Below are 17,733 nucleotides of genomic sequence, written 5' to 3'. Positions count from 1 at the left end.
TTCCTGTGGTATCTGGCTGTCTGCTGTTGGAGACAGATTGCTGGGGCAAACAGATCCTCGTCAAATTCACCAAGGCAATACGTAAAAACTGCCCCACCTAGTGGACATGATGTAAAATTGCAGCCAGCAACCAAACAGATCTGACATAGGTGTTTTTACGCTCTTGTAAGACTGCAACTCCAAATGGTAGATTATCTAAATAATGTTCCAGATGTTGCTGGACTACAACTCCTGTCAGACCCTGCCAGCATGGCCTATGAGAATTGGAGTCCAGCAACATCTGGACAGCAAGATTAGCAACCTCTGCTTTAGTGAATTAATTAATGGGGCAAATCATATTTGGTGGTGTCAAGATTTAATGAGTTTGTTTATTTGGAGTCTATTTCAGCTACACTGCAAATGAAAACAGAAAATATTGAAGATACTCCTTTCTTTCACGAAATAGCAGTAGCTTTTGCTTATTACATTTTTCCTCAAAAAGACACCTTATAGTTAGGATTACATGGAAGTTTTAGAGGCTTATTGTCTGCTTTAAAAAACATTTTAACCATTGTATAAGTTTCAGTCAATCACTTAATTCTGCTCGGATTTCCATATAAATAAAAATCATTTGGAAGAAAATAGAGGTTATTTCTCTTTTTAGATACTGTAATGAAATAACATGTTGCAACAGGCACCATCTTAGAAACAATTGTCTTGTTAAATCACTTCAAGATGTTTTATTGGAAGTAATTCATAAATGGAATGAAATAAATTCTTGTGTGAGAGACAGAGAGGAATGTCCCTTCTACGATGATTATAAATTAGCCCGTTGAGAGCCTTAAGGTACACCCAGCCCCACTCAAAGACACCTTTGCCATATCCTCCACACACTGGAATTTTCTCCTCTCCAATTCAAAAGAACACACTTGAAAAATCATGAGCACTTTGATTCTTGTTTAATTCTCATATGAAATAACAAAATTCTCCAGCAGCCATGGGGAGAAATCCAGTTAGCAAGAAACCAAATAAAAGAAGCTGTTATGGATCACAGGGGGATGTGGGTGATGGGGAACCAACAGCAAACAGGGAGAGAGGTTCCCCCAGTGAACAGGGGAAATCCAGGTAAGAGGTATTTACAATTCAGGATGAACCCTAGCAGGGAAGCTATTCCCTGGACCACACTAGGAAACAAACAAAACATTTAGCAATAGTGGGGCTGAGCCATGGAAGAGGCTGCTACTGGGCATTCTTGAGACTGGGGGGGGGTGAGGGTTGGTTGCCCATGTCACTGAAAATTTAAAAAGCCGTGTTTCATACAGTTGAGTGGGAAAGAACTGACCAACCCCAGAGGAAATGGGAGGATCGGAGCCCATGATGGCATAGAGTGCCCAAGCACTGCTGTCCTGGTGAACTGGGTTGGCGGAAATGGAGCCTTGTTCAGCTACAGAACTGGAGAAGTGAAGATGATGCAGCCACATTCCAGAAACAGCCAAGATGTGGACAGCAGAGACAGCGTGGATAAAAACTAGGGAGCAGACATTGTTGCAGCTACACTAGAGCCCCAGTAAGGGGGAGCCAGAGAGCAGCAGCTCCCAGTCCACAAAGCGTGGCCAGCTGCCCATCTTACTCCCCCCCGCCCAACTCAAACTCCCCCAATCTGGACATTCTCCACCTGGATGTTCTCAAAATGAACCCCCGCATCTGAAGGGTAGATTTCAATGGTCTCCACCACTGGGATGGTCTCCATAATGGTTACGGTGTTGCCATAGACCTGCTCACTAGGCGTCACTGAGGATGATGATGTGGCTGTTGCAGCCGCTGCTGCAGCTGCGGCTGCAGCAGCGACAGCCTCTGCCATAACCTCTTGCTCATGCTGCAGGCGCTGCTGCTGATGCATCTTGCGGTGCTTCCAGAGGTTGGAGAAGGAGCGGTAGGCCTTGCCGCAAGCATCGCAATGGTACGGACGTTCCCCTGTGTGAATCCGCTTATGTTCAGCCAGCCGCACAGCGATGGTAAATGCCTTCCCGCACTCGTCACATTTAAAGGGCTTTTCGCCGGTATGCAGACGACGGTGATCCTTAAGGTGCGTGGACTGCCGGAAGGCCTTCCCACAATCTGGGCAAGGGTACGGGCGCTCGCCAGTGTGGATGCGGCGGTGAACCTGTAGCGAGGTCTCTGTGCTAAACAGTTTCTTGCAGTCGCTGCACTCAAAAGCCTTGGGACAGGTGGGGCGGCGCGGTCGAGGTGGAGGTGGTTCAAGCATCGGGGGCTCTTCTTCCATTCCTTCTGGAACTTGGATGTCCCCATGCATCTGTTCATGGGCTCTCAGCTGCGCTGTTGAGCCAACCTTCTTGCCGCAGACAGAACACTCAAAGTGACGGCTCATCTTACCACACTTGTGCTCCTTCAGCTGCTCAGCAGTGACAAAGGCTGCCCCACAGCCAGATGTGCAGCGATGGGGCTGCTGGCCAGTGTGGCTCAGCTGGTGGACCTCCAACAGGCGACGAAGCAAGAAGGACCGGCCACAGGTCTGGCATTTATAGGGATACTCCCCCGTGTGGTGGTAGCGGTGCATGAGCAGGCGGTAGGGCCGGTGGAAGACACTGCCACATTCTTGACATTTATAAGGGTAGTGGCGGCTGTGCACCAGGAGGTGCTGCTGCAGGGTGGACGACTGTGTGAAGCACTTTTGGCAGATATCACAGCGGTAGGGCCGCTCACCTGTGTGCGTCAGGCGGTGGCGCTGCAGGTTGGCTGGCGAGTTGAAGCTCTTGCCACACTCCTTGCAGTGGTATGGCCTTTCCCCAGTGTGAGTCAAGAGATGGTTGCGCATGTGGGATTTCTTCTTGAACATCTTGCCACAAGTCAGACACTTGTGACGGCGCTCCATCTTGTGAGCAAAGCGCTGATGACGTGAGAGCTGTGCCTGCTTGGGAAAGGTCTTGCTGCACATCTGACACTGGAACTCATCAGGGTTTTGCTCCTGGGCTTTGCCATCAACCAAGGCAGCAGCATTGTCCACTGAACAGATAATGGCCAATGGAACAACCTCTTGCTGCTGCTGCTGCTCTGGTTGTTCAGAGTCTTCAGATGGCTCCTCCTCAAGAGGCTGGTCTTCGGGAGGAGATGCAGGCAACTCAGAGGTCTGTGCTGAATTGGCACTGTGGGAGCGTCGATGGTAGAGGAACTTGGTCATGTTGATGAAGGTCTTTCCACAAGTGCAGCGGTACAGAGGGTTTGAAGAGTGCGTGCGGCGGTGGGACAACAGCACAGCCTCAGTGCCGAAGCCCAGACCGCAGTCCACACACAGGAAACGTGACTCCCCGCTGTGCTCCTCCCGATGCTTCTCGAGTGCAGCTGGAGATGGCAGCACCTTACTGCAGAGTGGACATTTGAAAGCACCCTGCCGATGGCTCCTCATGTGAAGCTGGAGCTTATGGGCTGAAGGAAACAGTTGGTCACACTCAGTGCACAAGTGCTCCTTGGTGGCCTGCTTCACTTTCCGGGTTGGCTGCTCTGCCGGGCTGTTCTTCAGCTCATAGCTATGATCAGTGGCTGTGACACTGGTAGGGGTTGGTGGGGGCACGGCCCCATTGTTCACACTCACTAAACTTGGTTGCGATGGCAGCAATCCCTTTGGTTCTGCAGGGCAGGAGGCAGGCGGTTCTTTTGCTCGTGTCCCTGGGGATGGTTGGATCACTTGGTGTGTGGTCTGGTGCTCCAGGAAGTCTGCTGTTGACTGAAACAGCTGGAAACACTCGCCACATTCATACAGCAGCAGTTGCACAGTTCCCCCAGAGTCCCCTCCGTCCTCTGGCTTACGGTATGAATGCTCCAGGGTTACTAGTGCCCGACTCTGAGGAGCAGCAGCTGGTGGCTCTGGTGGCTTACGGTGGGTCTGCCGGTGAGCAAGCCACACATCCTGGCTAGTAAACAGAGCCTTGCATTCTATGCATTCATAATGGATCTGGCTGGAGCTCAGAGGTTTCACCAAGGATTCCGGTTCCTGGGTCACCATCTTGAGGTGCATCTCCTGGTGTTCCAGCAACTGACTTGGAGTCAGGAGGATTTGTCCGCACTCTAAACATTGGTACTGGCTTTCCTGCACAGTTACAGTCTGATAGAGACCAGCCTCACTTCCTGCCACCAGCCCAGCTTCTGCCAGCCCCACCACTTGATACTGCTGCTCTTGAGAACACAGGTGGCTCTGCTGATGCACTAGCGCTTCCTCCAAGGAGCTGAACTGCTGGCTGCACTCCGAGCAGACATAGCGATGTTCCACATATAGCAGCGTTTCTTCGGCTGACTCTGCCATCATGAAAGAAGGCACCCAGCCTGCTGGGGAGCGTGAGAGAGAGAGAGAGAGAGGGAAAAAAAATAGGGAGCTCAGTGATATAGACTAGGGTTGCAACGTTTGACTGATTTATCAGAATCACTGATGGAACAGTATTTTGATCAGCATCCCCCACAAATAAGGCAGATTTAAAAATAAAAATGGAATGCCACTTCTGAGATGCTGCCTACTGGGACACAATATTAATTTCATTTCTTACCTGCCCTTTGTCATAAGGCCCCAAGGCAAGTTACAATAATATAAAAATACAAAATTAAAATCAGTTAAAACATATGCAAACATCTAAATACAAAGACACGTGCTATTTATTTATATGCAAAATAATATAAATTAAAATTCAGCTAATTAATCATGTGGCAATCCTAGCCTAAACTACATCCAACAATGAAGCAGACAGGATAAAGGTCATTCTCAGGTGCTCACAGCAAGAGTAGGAATTGCAAGAACCCTGTAACCATCAAAGCCCCACACAGGTTTACGTAGAAGCATATCCCACTGAGTTGACTGGAGCTTGCTCCCAGATAAGAGTGTATAGGGTTGAAGCATCAATCAATACATTAGTCAACTACTGCTTTATCTGATTAATCAGTTGAGGACAAAAATCTCAATTGGTGGAGCTGAGGGTTAAGAGAGACTTGGTTAGTTTGGAAGGCTACTTAGGGTTTAGTGCATTAGGAAATTAAAAAAACAAAGCATAAAGGCATCTATACTGAAGTTTTGGCACTAAATTACACAGGGAACACTGTCTTATGCTAAGGCAGACTAGTCCAATATTGTCCGCTGTCTGGCAGTAGTTCTCCAGGGCTTCAGGAGGGGGTCATTCTCATCATCTACCACCTGAACCTTTTAACGGGAGATGCAAGAGATTGAGCCAAGGAGCTTCTGCATGCAAAGCATGTGCTCTACCACTGAGCTATGGCCCTTCCCCAACTATCTACCAGATTAGAACTGTACAAGTGCCAGATATTATGAACAGATTTCGGAGTGGCTTATATTTGTAGCAAAGACACATATTTACATATTCTTTACAATACTAAATGACAGATTAGTGTGGTTTTGCAAAGAATATCCTCAGTTGTTTCTTTTCAGTGTGATGTAGAAGTCAAGCTACTCCAATTAATCACTGATTTCAGTGCTGTTTTGTTAGAATACCACAGAGATGGGGAACCTTTGGCCCTCTAGATGTTGGACTTCAACTCCCATCAGCCCCAACTAACATGGCCAATGATCAGGGATGATGGGTGTTGTAGTTCAGCAACATCTGGAGGGCAAAAGGTCCCCACTCCTGACATACAGTATGTTTCTTTTGGCCCAGTTCCAGAGAGTCCAACAACAGATGTGAACTGATTTAAATCACCAATTTAAATCATGATTTACAATTGCCAAGGAAAACCTTAATGTAAATAAAAGGCTGAAATCAGGTTTAGGGGCAGGATCCAAGCAATCAGCACAGCATCTGCAATTGGAAGTCCTACCTCACCAAATGTACAGGATAAGACCACAGGTACTGTCACAGATTGTTAACTGATTAAAGAACAGAAAACAGGAACCGGAGGACTATTCTCAAAACAGATGGAAGCAAGCAATAGGGCACCCCACAAATGCATATCAATAGCAGCTATTTACCTAATTCATTAGTCATCTGGAGTTGAGGTGAGCAATGATATAGCCAAGTCTGGGGACAGAGTTGGGCATCTGACTGGTCAAAAAAGATTTAGTCAAATGTTGTCATATAATAATTAACTCTTTGTAAGGCATTCACTTTATTTGAACAAGAAATAATTTTAATCATCAACAGGCTTGATATTTATACTAATTACAAAAACCAAGTACCATAGAATAATGAAACTACCTTATTAAATGTGATAATTTAATTAGAAAATACATCATTAATTATATCAGATAACGGTTCCCTAAATATGAATAATTCAATGAACAGATCTTTAGCATTTATACTGGAATGCCAGGGTCGGCTAATAGCTACAATTAAAAACAAGAAATAACTATTAAAAATAACTATTAAAACAAAAAAACTCAGTTCTGCCAATTAGAAAGCAACCCAATTCTTCAGTCACCATCATAAGAACATAAGAAGAACCTTGCTAGATCAGACCAAAGGCCCACTTAGTCCAGTATCCTGTATCCCACAGTGGCTCATCAGACTATGTCAACTGGCAATATTTGGATTGATTGATTTTATTTTATTTCTATCCCACCCTTCCTCCGACCAGGGCAGCGAACAAAAGGACTAAAAACACTTTAAAACATCATATAAACAGACTTTAAAATACATTAAAACAAAACATTTTAAAAACATTTTTTAAAAGCTTTGAAGACATCTTAAAAAAGAAAAAAGGTTAAAAGCATATTGTTTTCTAAAAAAGGTTTAAAAAACATATCAAAAAGCAATTCCAGCACAGACACAGACTGGGATAAAGTCTCAACTTAAAAGCCTTGTTGAAAGAAGGTCTTCAATAGGCACCAAAAAGATAAGAGATGGTGCCTGTCTAATATTTAAGGGTAAGGAATTCTACAGGGTAGGTGCCGCCACACTGAAGGTCCATTTCCTATGTTGTACAGAACGGACCTCCTGATAGGATGGTATCTGTAGGAGGCCCTCACCTGCAGAGTGTAGTGATCGACTGGGTATATAAGGGATAAGACGGTCTTTCAGGAATCCTGGTCCCAAGCTGTATAGGGTTTTGTACACCAAAAAAAATGTATAGCCCACCACCTTACCAAACATCTCAAGGTGACTTATAATATATTTAAAGTGCAATAAAGCCAATAACTGGGATATGAACAGATACCCATAGGGCAGAGTTTCATCTCCTAGACTGTTGCAGCAGCTGTTTCTTGCCATTCCTGGCAGCAGACGCAAGAAGCACTGGGATGCAAGTGTCCCCCAGTGTACAAGCCTCTGCCTAGTTCCCAGTGGTTCCAACTGCCACTTTGCAGCTGAATTTCTGGGGCACTGCAGGTGTTAGAGGAAATAATCAGTCAAGAGATCTGTATCAATCTCACTGCAGGACACCCCAGTGGCACCACGCTTTGATGTCAACACACTGATGTGAGCACTAGTAGACAATGTCAAAACATTAGGAAAGTGTTGATTGTTATTGTATTGTTACTGAAAGATGTTGCTGTTGCTTTTTGAACAATGTTCATATTTTGTTATTTAAATTTTTGTAAACTGTTTTGTTCTTTTCTGATGTGTATTTTGTATTTACGTTTATTTTTTTGTGAGCCACTTTTGGCCAAAAGGCAGCATAGAAATAAACCGTAACATAACATCAATCAGTCAATCAATCTATACCCTATTTGAGGAGGACACTAAATTATTCAGGATGGTGAAAACATAAGTGGACTGTAAAAATCTCCTAATGAATCTCTCCAAACTGGGTGAACAACCAACAAAGGCAAACAAAATTCATTTTAAGTGTAAAGTGATAAACAACGAGGCAAAAAACCGATCGCTTTGAATAACGTGCACATTTCAAAAGCAGTTTGTGATATAGCATGGGAGCCAGTTGTTCAGAGAAAATGTCCACGCTATCACTAGGATAGCCCATGTAATCTGTAGGATCTTAAGCAGTTCTTTAGATACCAATCTAAATGTCCAAAGCTTTCCAGAAGCAAGGGTACTGCTGGGAAGAATCATGTTTTCCTATGACATGGAAAAGTATCTGTGCTGTCAGCAGAATAATAAATATTCAATTTTTTTCTCAGTGATAAAAGTTCATGACCCATTGTCATCTTTATAATGCTTATCCTCAGAACAGATCATTTCCCTGCATAACTCAGTATTTTATGTAGGAAAGTAGGCTTTAATTCAAAGTGTTAGTCAGAACGTCACTGATTTAGTTTTAAGAGATTATAAGTATACACATGTTATCTGAACTAAATTCAGTTCTCACATTACATTCAGCTCATATTTGTTCTCTGTGAAGTAACTTATCTTTTTTTTAAAAAATACAGATTTACTAAAGATTTGGTCCTTATTCATATGTTGCTGGATGAGCGTTTTATGTATTTTGTATTTCCATTGTTTTAAATTTTCTTGTTTTAAATATGTGTTGTATTTTATCAAAATCATGTTGTTGTATAAAGACTGCTAAATAAAACACATCACCATAGTAATAATTTAAATTCATGCTTTTAAGAACAACAGATTTTCACACCACCAGCTGTTTCTGAGGCATCAACTGTATTTCATCTGGCTTCAGGGTGGATATGGTTTCTCACATACCTTCCAGGCCTAAAGCCACTGAGCAGTCCCAGAAGGGCCTGTGGCTCTAGAAAGACATCCAGTCTTGCCTGCTCCAGCACACACAAGTCCTGTAGAAGAGGTTCCTTTCAAAACTCTGAAAACTTGAGTTTAAAAGAAGACTATAAATAAGTAGATAGCAAACAACGTTGTAAATCAATCATTCACTTCTCTTTAAGACTTTAAACCCCTCACCCCACATTTAAGTTTCCCCCACTACAAGGTTGATGGGTCTCCCTACTGACTGGCAGCCTTCTTAGAATCAGGAGAGTCCACTCTGCTCTCAATTTTTCCCTGGGGGAAGGTCAGAGACCTCACTTCACTTTCCTTCCCCTACCTTGAAAGGGGCTCCCACTCCTCCTCCTCCACCCTTACAGGGGAGTGCGATCGCTTCCCTCCACCTCACTTCTGAAGAGGGGACCACTCTCTTTGCCTCCCCCCCCACAACAAAGAACCTTAAAGACTAACACATTTACTGTAGCATGGTTTCGTGGGCCAGAGCCTACTTCCTCAGAGGCGTCTCCAGGCCTCTCTCCACCACTCGTGTACTGGGTGCACCCGTGCACCCCCCCTTCACCCATCCTCCTTTGCACATGTGGACCTACTCTCTTCGTCTTTCTCTCTACCCCACGCCACTTCATACAGGTCTGACTTCCCAATCCGTGCATAGGCGCTCCCACTGCCCCCGCCCTTCCACGAGGGGGAAATGTCTCTCTTACCCACCACACACTCACCCTCTCCTGCATGGAGCACTTTAGGCTCCCCTCCCCCACCCTCACGGGAGGGGTTATCTCCCCTCACTCCACCACACCCCTGCGGGGGGGCTCTACTTTCGCTTTTTTACCTCTCTCCCCCGCCCGCCTTGGGTTCCCCCCTGCACTAGGGGCGCTCTCCTCCAGTCCCCCCCTCCCCTCACCTTTTTCTCCCTTCTGTCCCCCACAGCCCAGCCTTCTCTCTCACCCTCCTCCCAGAACAAACCGTCTCTTCATTGGATTACAGCTTTCGGCCAATCGAGAGGCGACTTACTCAAGCGCACGGCCAATCGGCGCCCTCGTTCCTGCCCAACGCGCGAGCCTTTGCCCGGACCCATCGGGATCCGTATAGGGTGATTTCACAGTGACGTACCTGCAAGCCAAAGCGAGGCTGCGCTTGTCTGCGTTAAGGAAGTGGGGCGGGGTTGGAAGGAAAAGCGAGGGAACTGGCCGGCTGAGCTGTACCAAAGGGGGGGGGGAGAAGAGAGGAGGAAGGGAATGGCAGTGGCAGTTGGGTTAAACCAAAAGAAATGGGGCACTGAAAGGGGGCTGAGAGGATATGAAGTGCTTAAATGGCGGTTTAAATAACTATAGGGAGAAATAAATCTGAAGTATCCGATCTTTATGAACGTAGAAGTGATGTAGAAATGGATGGACTGCATTTATATTCGCCTTTCTGCCAAGGCAGGGTCCTCGCTTCTGCCTTCCCTAAGGGAACACAGGCAGTTCTTAAGCAGCCCCAGGAAAGGTGGGGGGAGCGACTGCCCCAACAACGGTTCTCTCAAACCATTGATAATTCTGTCAGGAGCCAACGATAACGTGCTTTTTGGTCCGGCTTCCCTACGTGGTCACTGACAAGCACCCTCTCAAAGCCTATGACCTCCCCCGTATGCTGCCGGACTACAACTCCCATGAACCATGGGGTGCGGCTGATGGGAGTTGGAGTCTAACGAAACCTCTGGCGGGCCACAGGTTCCCACCCTCCTATAAATGCTCACCATTCTCTGTTGTTCATTATGCAAAGTGCATTTCCGTGCTTCCTGCCACACGATAAGCCCGTATGGGTAAGGCTGCAGCTGCTATATTGCAGATCCACTTAACCTAGGTCAAACCCACGCCATACACTTAAAGCGCATTTGCAGCACAGGGTTTCCCCCAAAGAATTATGGGAATAGTAGTTTGTTAAGGGTGTATTACTGTGAGGGGGTAAACTACAGTTCCCAGGAGTCTTTGGGAGAAACCGTTCCCGTTAAAGTGGTACAAATGTGGCTACGCAAGCGAGCTGCTGTAGTGTTTTGTGTCTGGAGTGGTTTCTGTTGGACACTCAAATCACAATGCAACTGCTTTGCAAGTTGCTCTCTTGTTCGATTTGCAGGGTTATCAAGAGGCTTCTGGGAGCAGGAAGGACGGGATATAAATCAAATAATAAATATAAATAAATAAAGAGGCTTTGATTTATAGCTGTGAGGATTAAACAGAACTTCCATAGAGGCAATGTATATGATTTTTTTTTCTTTTGCACAGCTATTTATTGTTGTTATATGCCTTCAAGTTGATTACGAGTTATGGTGACCCTATGAATCTTTTGGATGTATTCATTGGGTTTTCATGATAAGAGGTATTCAGAGGTGGTTTACCATTGCCTTCCTCTAAGCCTACAGCACCCAGTATTCCCAGGAGGTCTCCCATCCAAGTACTCCCATCCAAGTACCTCACATCCAAGTTGTAAAGTTTGCTTTTATGATGTTTTGATGTTTTTAGTGCTTTTTGCCACCCTGGGCTCCTGCTGGGAGGAAGGGCGGGATATAAATCTAATAATAATAATAACCAGCCTGACCGTGCTTAGCTTTCCAAGGTCAGATGAGATCAGACATGTTTAGGGTAGTATGGCTGTAGGTGCACAGCTATTAGAGCAAGCCAGTTCCAGGCTGAATTAGCTACATTTTACCAGTTTTTCAGAACAGATTTGGGGTGTTTCACAGGGGCTGCAGAGGGGAGAGGAAGGAAATGCCCTGCTGTGGAAGAGGATGTCTGCTCGCCTTACATTGATCTAACTCGAAGTCTTCAAATGGCATTTGAGGTTGATTGTGTATTCCGACATCTCTCAGAAGTGACTCTAGGGATGGATGAGAAAGTTGGTTCAGTTCATACTTCAAGCCAAATCTATCAAATTTGTACTTTCCAGAACAATATGTGAACAGAAACACAGCCATCCTTTGAAAATTCGCACTTGAATTCTGCAATACAGTTCACCAAGCAAACAATGTTTACAAAAATGCATATGTTAGGGGAAAGTGTGCATAAAAATGCATACATGAGTGAAAATACATACAAGAATGCATTATATGACAAGAAATTGCTTGCAAAATGTGTACATTAGTCAAAACTGCCTACAAAAATGTGTTATCTAGGAGAAATTTGCACTAAAATGCTGGAGCATTTTCATAATTTTTTTCCCCACATTGCTGCAGAAATGTGGAGAACTAATTTAAGACTGGAAAAATTAGAAGTGGAGAGAAAAGAAACTGACAGATCTTTCCATCCTTAGAGGTGTCATACTGTTTGCAGAATAAAGTTGGTAAAAAAACAAACAAACCACAGATTGGACTCTGCCAGCTTGTAACCAAGAGAGCTTCTTAAGAGTGCTTTGGGTAGCCCCACTCTTTCTGTATTTAGGTAAAATTGCACAAGTGGTGGCAGAATCTAATAAATAAGTAAAGAAGATTCATTTCAAGATGACTAGAAATATATATATATATATTTCAAATCATGGGATAAAATTTAAAGTAGATGAATAAATCATAACATTATCCCTTCTATATAGTTATAAAAGATCCAGGCACCCTAACTGGCACCAAGTCAGGTAACAATAGTTGGAGCGACCAGTACAAAGGCAAAAAAAAAAAAGGTCAAACAACGGACAATTCACAGCAGAAATAAAGAATGAAGAGGATTGTTTGAATTACAAAACCAGCTGTGTTCTAGGACAGGGGTGGGCAAAAGATAAGCTTTGGTCCACTGTTCACCATCAACCAGTTTCTGGTGGATCTTATTAAGCCTAATGCTTTTCAGAATTCTTGCAAAAAAATGCTGAGTACATGGCACCTGCCTGCCTGCCTTCTTACTCACATCCAGTTCAAGGGGTAGCAACATTTATCAGCTTCCTCCTTCTCCTCAGTTTCAGTGTTGCCTTTGTAGTAGGGATGGAAAGATCTGTCAGTTTCGGTTCCCTCTGTTTCTCATTTTTCCAATCTTAAATTCAGTTCTCCACATTTCTGCAGCAATTTGTGATTTTAAAAAAGCCTCTTGAAAATTCTCCAGCATCTTAGTGCGAATTTCTCCTAAGAAACACTTTCTTGGCCACTTTGACTAATGCACACATTTTTTCAAGCAGTTTCTTCTCATCTAATGCATTTTTGTATGTTATTTCCATTTTTATGCACACTATCTCATAATATTTGCATTGTTGTAAACATTGGTTGGTTGGCAAACTGCATTTCAAAGTTATAATAAGTGTGAATTTTGAACAATGGCTGTGTTTTGGTTATATTGTTTTGGAAAGTGCAAATTTGATAGATTTCTCACTCAGCCCACCCTTATAGAACTCAAAAGGGGGAAAGATGTGGACAAAACTAGAATTAGCTGGTTCTGCCTGTCATTGACTGTCCACCTACTGTTAGCCTTCCTGCCTTTCGCCCTCCCATTCCCAATGGGCAGCAGCCACTACTGGTATATGGACCATAACCAGATCATGCAGAGGGTGTAACTACCTTCTTCAGGTGCACGGTGGTGGTGGTGGTGGGGTTGATGAAGGCAAGAATTGTTGTCTGAATGGTAAAGTAAAGTGCTTGGGGGGGGAAAGACCATTAGGGATTCATTTCAGGTAGCAAAATGTTTGTGATTGGCAGTGGATCTAGCGGGGAACTTGCTTCTTATCTTCTTAAGAGATCCTGAATATGCAGTCTCACTTAACACCAATTAGTTACATGCTTTCACTGTGCAGAGATCTTCTTGAGTATGTGATTTTGCTGGTGTACCACAGGGATTACGGAGACAGCTACTCCAAGAAGTCTTGCGCAATCCACCTGGCTCACCTAGCATTTGCCTACTGTAAAGTCAGATGCTGTCTTTCAAAAGTTCTTGTGTTCCCGGCTCAAATGGCACTTTCCAGAACAGCAATGCATTTCCCTCTTGATCCAGGCAAAGACAGTACACTCTCCAGAATGCAGTTTGTGTTGAAAATTGGAATCTATGCAACATGGCAGATTGTAAGGTGAGCTCACCATATTGAGATCAAATAGTAGGAGGGGGGAAATTAATCTGTACCAGAAATAGGAACGTTTTAATGACTTTATTTTTATTTAATTCACTGTGGGGCAGTTAATGTTATAAAATCCAAAATATAGGAAGTACATTTCTCAGTTCAGAACACTTAAGTCATGTTGAACTTCTTGGGAGATTCAAGACTACCTAAGAATATTGTAAACCAATTAGAATTGATGTGATCTGAAGTCTACTGGGCTGTCTTAAGGATTTGATAGAAATAATTCTGAAAACAATCTGCTGCTATATATATGATCTTGCAATTGTTGTTGATCACAAGTTGAATATGACCCAACAGTGTGACGTGGCTGCAAAATAGGCAAATGCTACTGTAGATTGCATTATCAGAAGTATAGTTTTCAGATCATGTAAAATACTAGTTCCCCTCTATTCAGCATTGGTTAGGCCTCATCTTGAGTACCGCATCCCGTTCTGGACACTGCACTTTAAGAAAGATGCAGACAAATAGGAACAGGTTCAGTGGAAGGCAACAAGGATGATCAGGGGCCTGGAAACAAAGCCTCATGAGGAGAGACTGAAAAAAATGGGCATGTTTAGCCTTGAGAAGAGAGGAGTGAGAGGAGATATTATAGCACTCTTCATGTATTTGAAAGGTTGTTGAGGAGGGCCAGGAAGCCAGATTTTGGCTGAACATCAGAAAAAACTTCCCAGCTGTTAGAGCGCTATAACAATGGAACCAGTTACCTAGGGAGATGGTGGGCTCTCCAACTCTGGAGGCATTCCAAAGGCACCTGGACAGCCACCTATCAGGTATGGTTTAAGTTGGATTTCTGCACTAAGCAGGGGGTTGGACTCAATAGCCTTACAGGCTGCTTCCAACTCTATTGTTCTATGATTCTATGATCTGGAGAACCTAGTCTTGTTTGATTAATGTAGAGAAACTCCAGCAGACGTCCAGAACATGTGGAATTTCTGCCTTCTTAGGAAAAAAGTCGGAAATCAACCATAAAGAAAAGTGAACCAGGAACAGCTACAGTGCATTCAAAATTCATAACAAAATGCTATTTGGAAGAAAAGGCATATAATTTAGAACTAATGTATTGCCACAAAGCATGCAAAGTGACTTGCCAAATTTGATTAATCTGGGTAGTTGCCACACGACAGTCCCCTAGGCTACTTCCAGACTTGATTCACTTGTATGCCAGCAAATTTAGGGTGCCCCATTAAAGTGAATTTGGTGCACTTGCATAACAAACCCACTTCCCTCCTCCCTCCCATATTTTTTTGGTGACGGGGAAGTGCATGGCAGACAAGTGTGGGATAAATAACAACATCATACAACCTCCATACAAATGGATGAGAATGAATGCTCAGTAAACAACAATGTCCTATAACCTCTGGGCAAATTGTATGCAAACAACTCAGGACAAATGTGCAATAAACAGGTCATCTGGAAGAGCTGAGGTATTGCTTTTCCACAGTCTGCTGGAAGTGGTATTAAAACTGTGGTTCCACACAGTGATGTATATAGTGTTGTATTCTTCTATAATGGTTACTCACCTGCGTGTAGTGGTGGTCCAGCTCCTTGAAAGTTCAGACCATACCCAGAGCAGATTCCACTGCCCCACTGACATGAAGGCACACTGCCTGCATGCATCTGACGTGTCTGTTGAAGCCAGTGGTTAATACAGACAGATGAAGGCTTCTGTAACTGGGGTTTCCACATTAATGGGTTAACCAGCACTTTGTAATGGCAAATGCTGAACAGTTTTAAAGCCAGAATTAACTACCAGTGTTGCTTTGGAGCAGGAGAATCTGGATGGAGATACCTTCTCATTCACTGTCTGTCAGATGGAGAATCCCCCGCCCCAAACTCATTTGATCTCTTAGAAGAAAGAGCGTCTCCCTTTCATCATATGATCCATAGGACTGTTGTGACCTTTTAGCCACCATGACAGACTTCCAATTCGTTTTCAACTCATCTTTGGTTGCAAGATTTTTATTTTGTTTTTGTTTTTTAATTTAAAAAAAAGACAGGGAAAAAAACACAAAACCACGACAGAACCAAATAAAATAACAAATAAAAAAATCACTCAGAATATTTGTTACATTATCATCATCATCATCATTATTAATTTTTTTTCAAGTCACTTCTAAGCCCCACAGTTACAAATAAATTAACGAGACAGGTTCAGACCCCGGAAGATTTAAAAATTAAAAAAAAAATTGAATACTAGGAACTAACTACCTTTGGCAAAGTTATCACACGATTTTTCCACTGCTCCCGGGTTGGCTACAGCAACAGGCCAGTCATGTAGGGGTGGGGGTGGTAAGGAGTCGGGGGTGGAGCAGCATCCCTCATGCAAAGGCCAGCCCATTTGACCCACTCTTCCAGACCGATCCAAATGTTACAGACACCCTCCCTGGTATAAAAGTGTCATATGAGATTCTCTTTTCTCATGACCCAGATACAGGTCACTGAACAAGGACCTAAAAAGCGCCCAGGAGAAGTCAGAAGGATGGAAAGGGAGAGATGCTCTGCTGAGCCTTAAATGGGAGCCACGGTCAAGATTTCTAAAGAACGTTTGTGCTGGATGTTGAACAGTGCCCAAGCGGAACAGGTTCTTGCCCCATAGCTGTGTACTACAGCTGTCCTGCAATTTACACTGGTGTAAAAAGTGCCCTTGACATTAGGGCAGGACCCGCTTTATGTAAACAAGGCCCACTGAGATTCATCCAGCCCCCAGCAATTCTGACTTCTCTGCGGGTCCAGTCATCGTTTACCCAAGCAGTGGAGTCTCCTTTTCCAACGCAACGGGCAAAGAGTCTCCATTGAAGAACACCACAGGTTGAAGGGAATGGATCACATTTTCTTGGGACCTGGGCTGTCTTACTGATTTCCCTCATGGGGGTGAGAGAGGATGCTGCACCTGATCCCCACCACCCCAAACAGACCCGTCCGGCACACACCCTTAATAAAGCTTTTCTATTTGGTTTATCATTAAAGTATATGAGGTATATGGCGGGCTATCTCCAAAGAGCCTTGTGGTGGATGTCTTGGCACTGTGAGGGGAGGGAAGGGGTCTAGCCTGCCCCCCCTCCCTTGTGCCTTCCCATCCCTGGGTCAGGCACCGGCACGGAGGCGTGTGAGCAAATATTTGGTTTTACAGCTGTACTTTAAAGCTTGTTTCCTTCCTCATTCTAAAACTCCTAGGAGTGGGGGAGGCTGGCGGAACAGAGATGCGACTGCTTTTCAAAGCAGGCAGTATATCATTTCCCAACACCTTTTTCTGTTAGCAGCCATTTGAGGTATTATGTGGACCAGACAGGGAAGGACAGTTATGGACAACGAACCATCCTGCCATGTAAAATCAGTGGCCAAAACAGAATGGAGTGCCAGGTAGTTTTTGCTCCGGACCAATCAACACCAACATTTTCTTCTCCAAGCCAGGGAATAGCTCTAGCTCTGCATCTAGTCCTCAAGATATCCTATGAAATACAGCTGCCAATCTGGTAGGGGGACGGGGAGGAGGTCAGGATATTCCTGTGGCTTGAGTCCACAATTGCAAAATTCACAGCCTCCCATATTTCCAACACTAAAATTGGAGACAGGCAATGTTTTTAAAAGCTGAAAGTGATTTGAGACAAGAGACCACTTCCCATGGTGTTGACCCCCCCACACACTTATTACTTTTACCCACTGCCACCAACGGTTGGTTGGTTTATGAAGGCAAAAAGAGAGACAAGTGCTCACACCACCAGCTATTCCTCTTTCAAACCTCTTTCAACTCTCTGAAAAAGCAAATGCCTCTTTCCAACATATAAGCAGCCTTTCCCCACATTCCATCTTCCTTTGCTTGCCCTTCACATCTTGGCTGTTCCCCTCCATGCCACTCATCCACCACTCAGCTCCACACATGGAGATAGGGTCATTTTTGGTCTAGAATCAATTTTTTTTAAAAAAAACACGTTTTGGTTTTTGTTTCTTTTTTTGTTGATTTTTTGTTTAGTTTTTTTCCCTTTTTATCTTTTTTTGTTGCAAACCTTTAGCGTTTGTTTTTTGTCTTTTTTTATACAGTAAGAAGCAATAAAGC

The 17,733-nt window shown here is 44.1% G+C and overlaps 1 protein-coding gene and 1 long non-coding RNA gene across 14 annotated transcripts; one reads left to right on the top strand and one right to left on the bottom strand.

Moving 5' to 3' along the window:
• Positions 1 to 921: 921 nt before the first annotated feature.
• On the bottom strand, positions 922 to 10,491 carry LOC133370244 (zinc finger protein 574-like). Of its 13 annotated transcripts, none has more exons than XM_061596260.1 (4): positions 10,354 to 10,491; positions 8,586 to 8,707; positions 5,963 to 6,035; positions 922 to 4,320 (listed from the first exon to the last, which is right to left on the bottom strand). In XM_061596260.1, the coding sequence occupies exons 3-4, from the start codon at positions 5,976 to 5,978 to the stop codon at positions 1,625 to 1,627; spliced, it is 2,712 nt and encodes a 903-aa protein (XP_061452244.1). In that variant the 5' UTR covers positions 5,979 to 6,035; positions 8,586 to 8,707; positions 10,354 to 10,491; the 3' UTR covers positions 922 to 1,624. The 13 variants fall into 13 exon arrangements, with proteins under 13 accessions (XP_061452244.1, XP_061452255.1, XP_061452246.1 ...); XM_061596271.1 differs by having other exon boundaries at positions 922 to 4,317; XM_061596262.1 differs by having other exon boundaries at positions 5,963 to 6,031.
• Positions 9,622 to 16,682, top strand: LOC133370246 (uncharacterized). The gene is made up of 3 exons (XR_009759103.1): positions 9,622 to 9,708; positions 13,556 to 13,628; positions 16,108 to 16,682. It is a non-coding gene; the product is annotated as an uncharacterized LOC133370246 (long non-coding RNA).
• Positions 16,683 to 17,733: the final 1,051 nt, after the last annotated feature.

Source organism: Rhineura floridana, chromosome 15 (assembly GCF_030035675.1).
Source record: "Rhineura floridana isolate rRhiFlo1 chromosome 15, rRhiFlo1.hap2, whole genome shotgun sequence".
NCBI classification, from domain to species: domain Eukaryota; kingdom Metazoa; phylum Chordata; class Lepidosauria; order Squamata; family Rhineuridae; genus Rhineura; species Rhineura floridana.
This window is presented reverse-complemented; position numbering and strand designations above follow the sequence as displayed.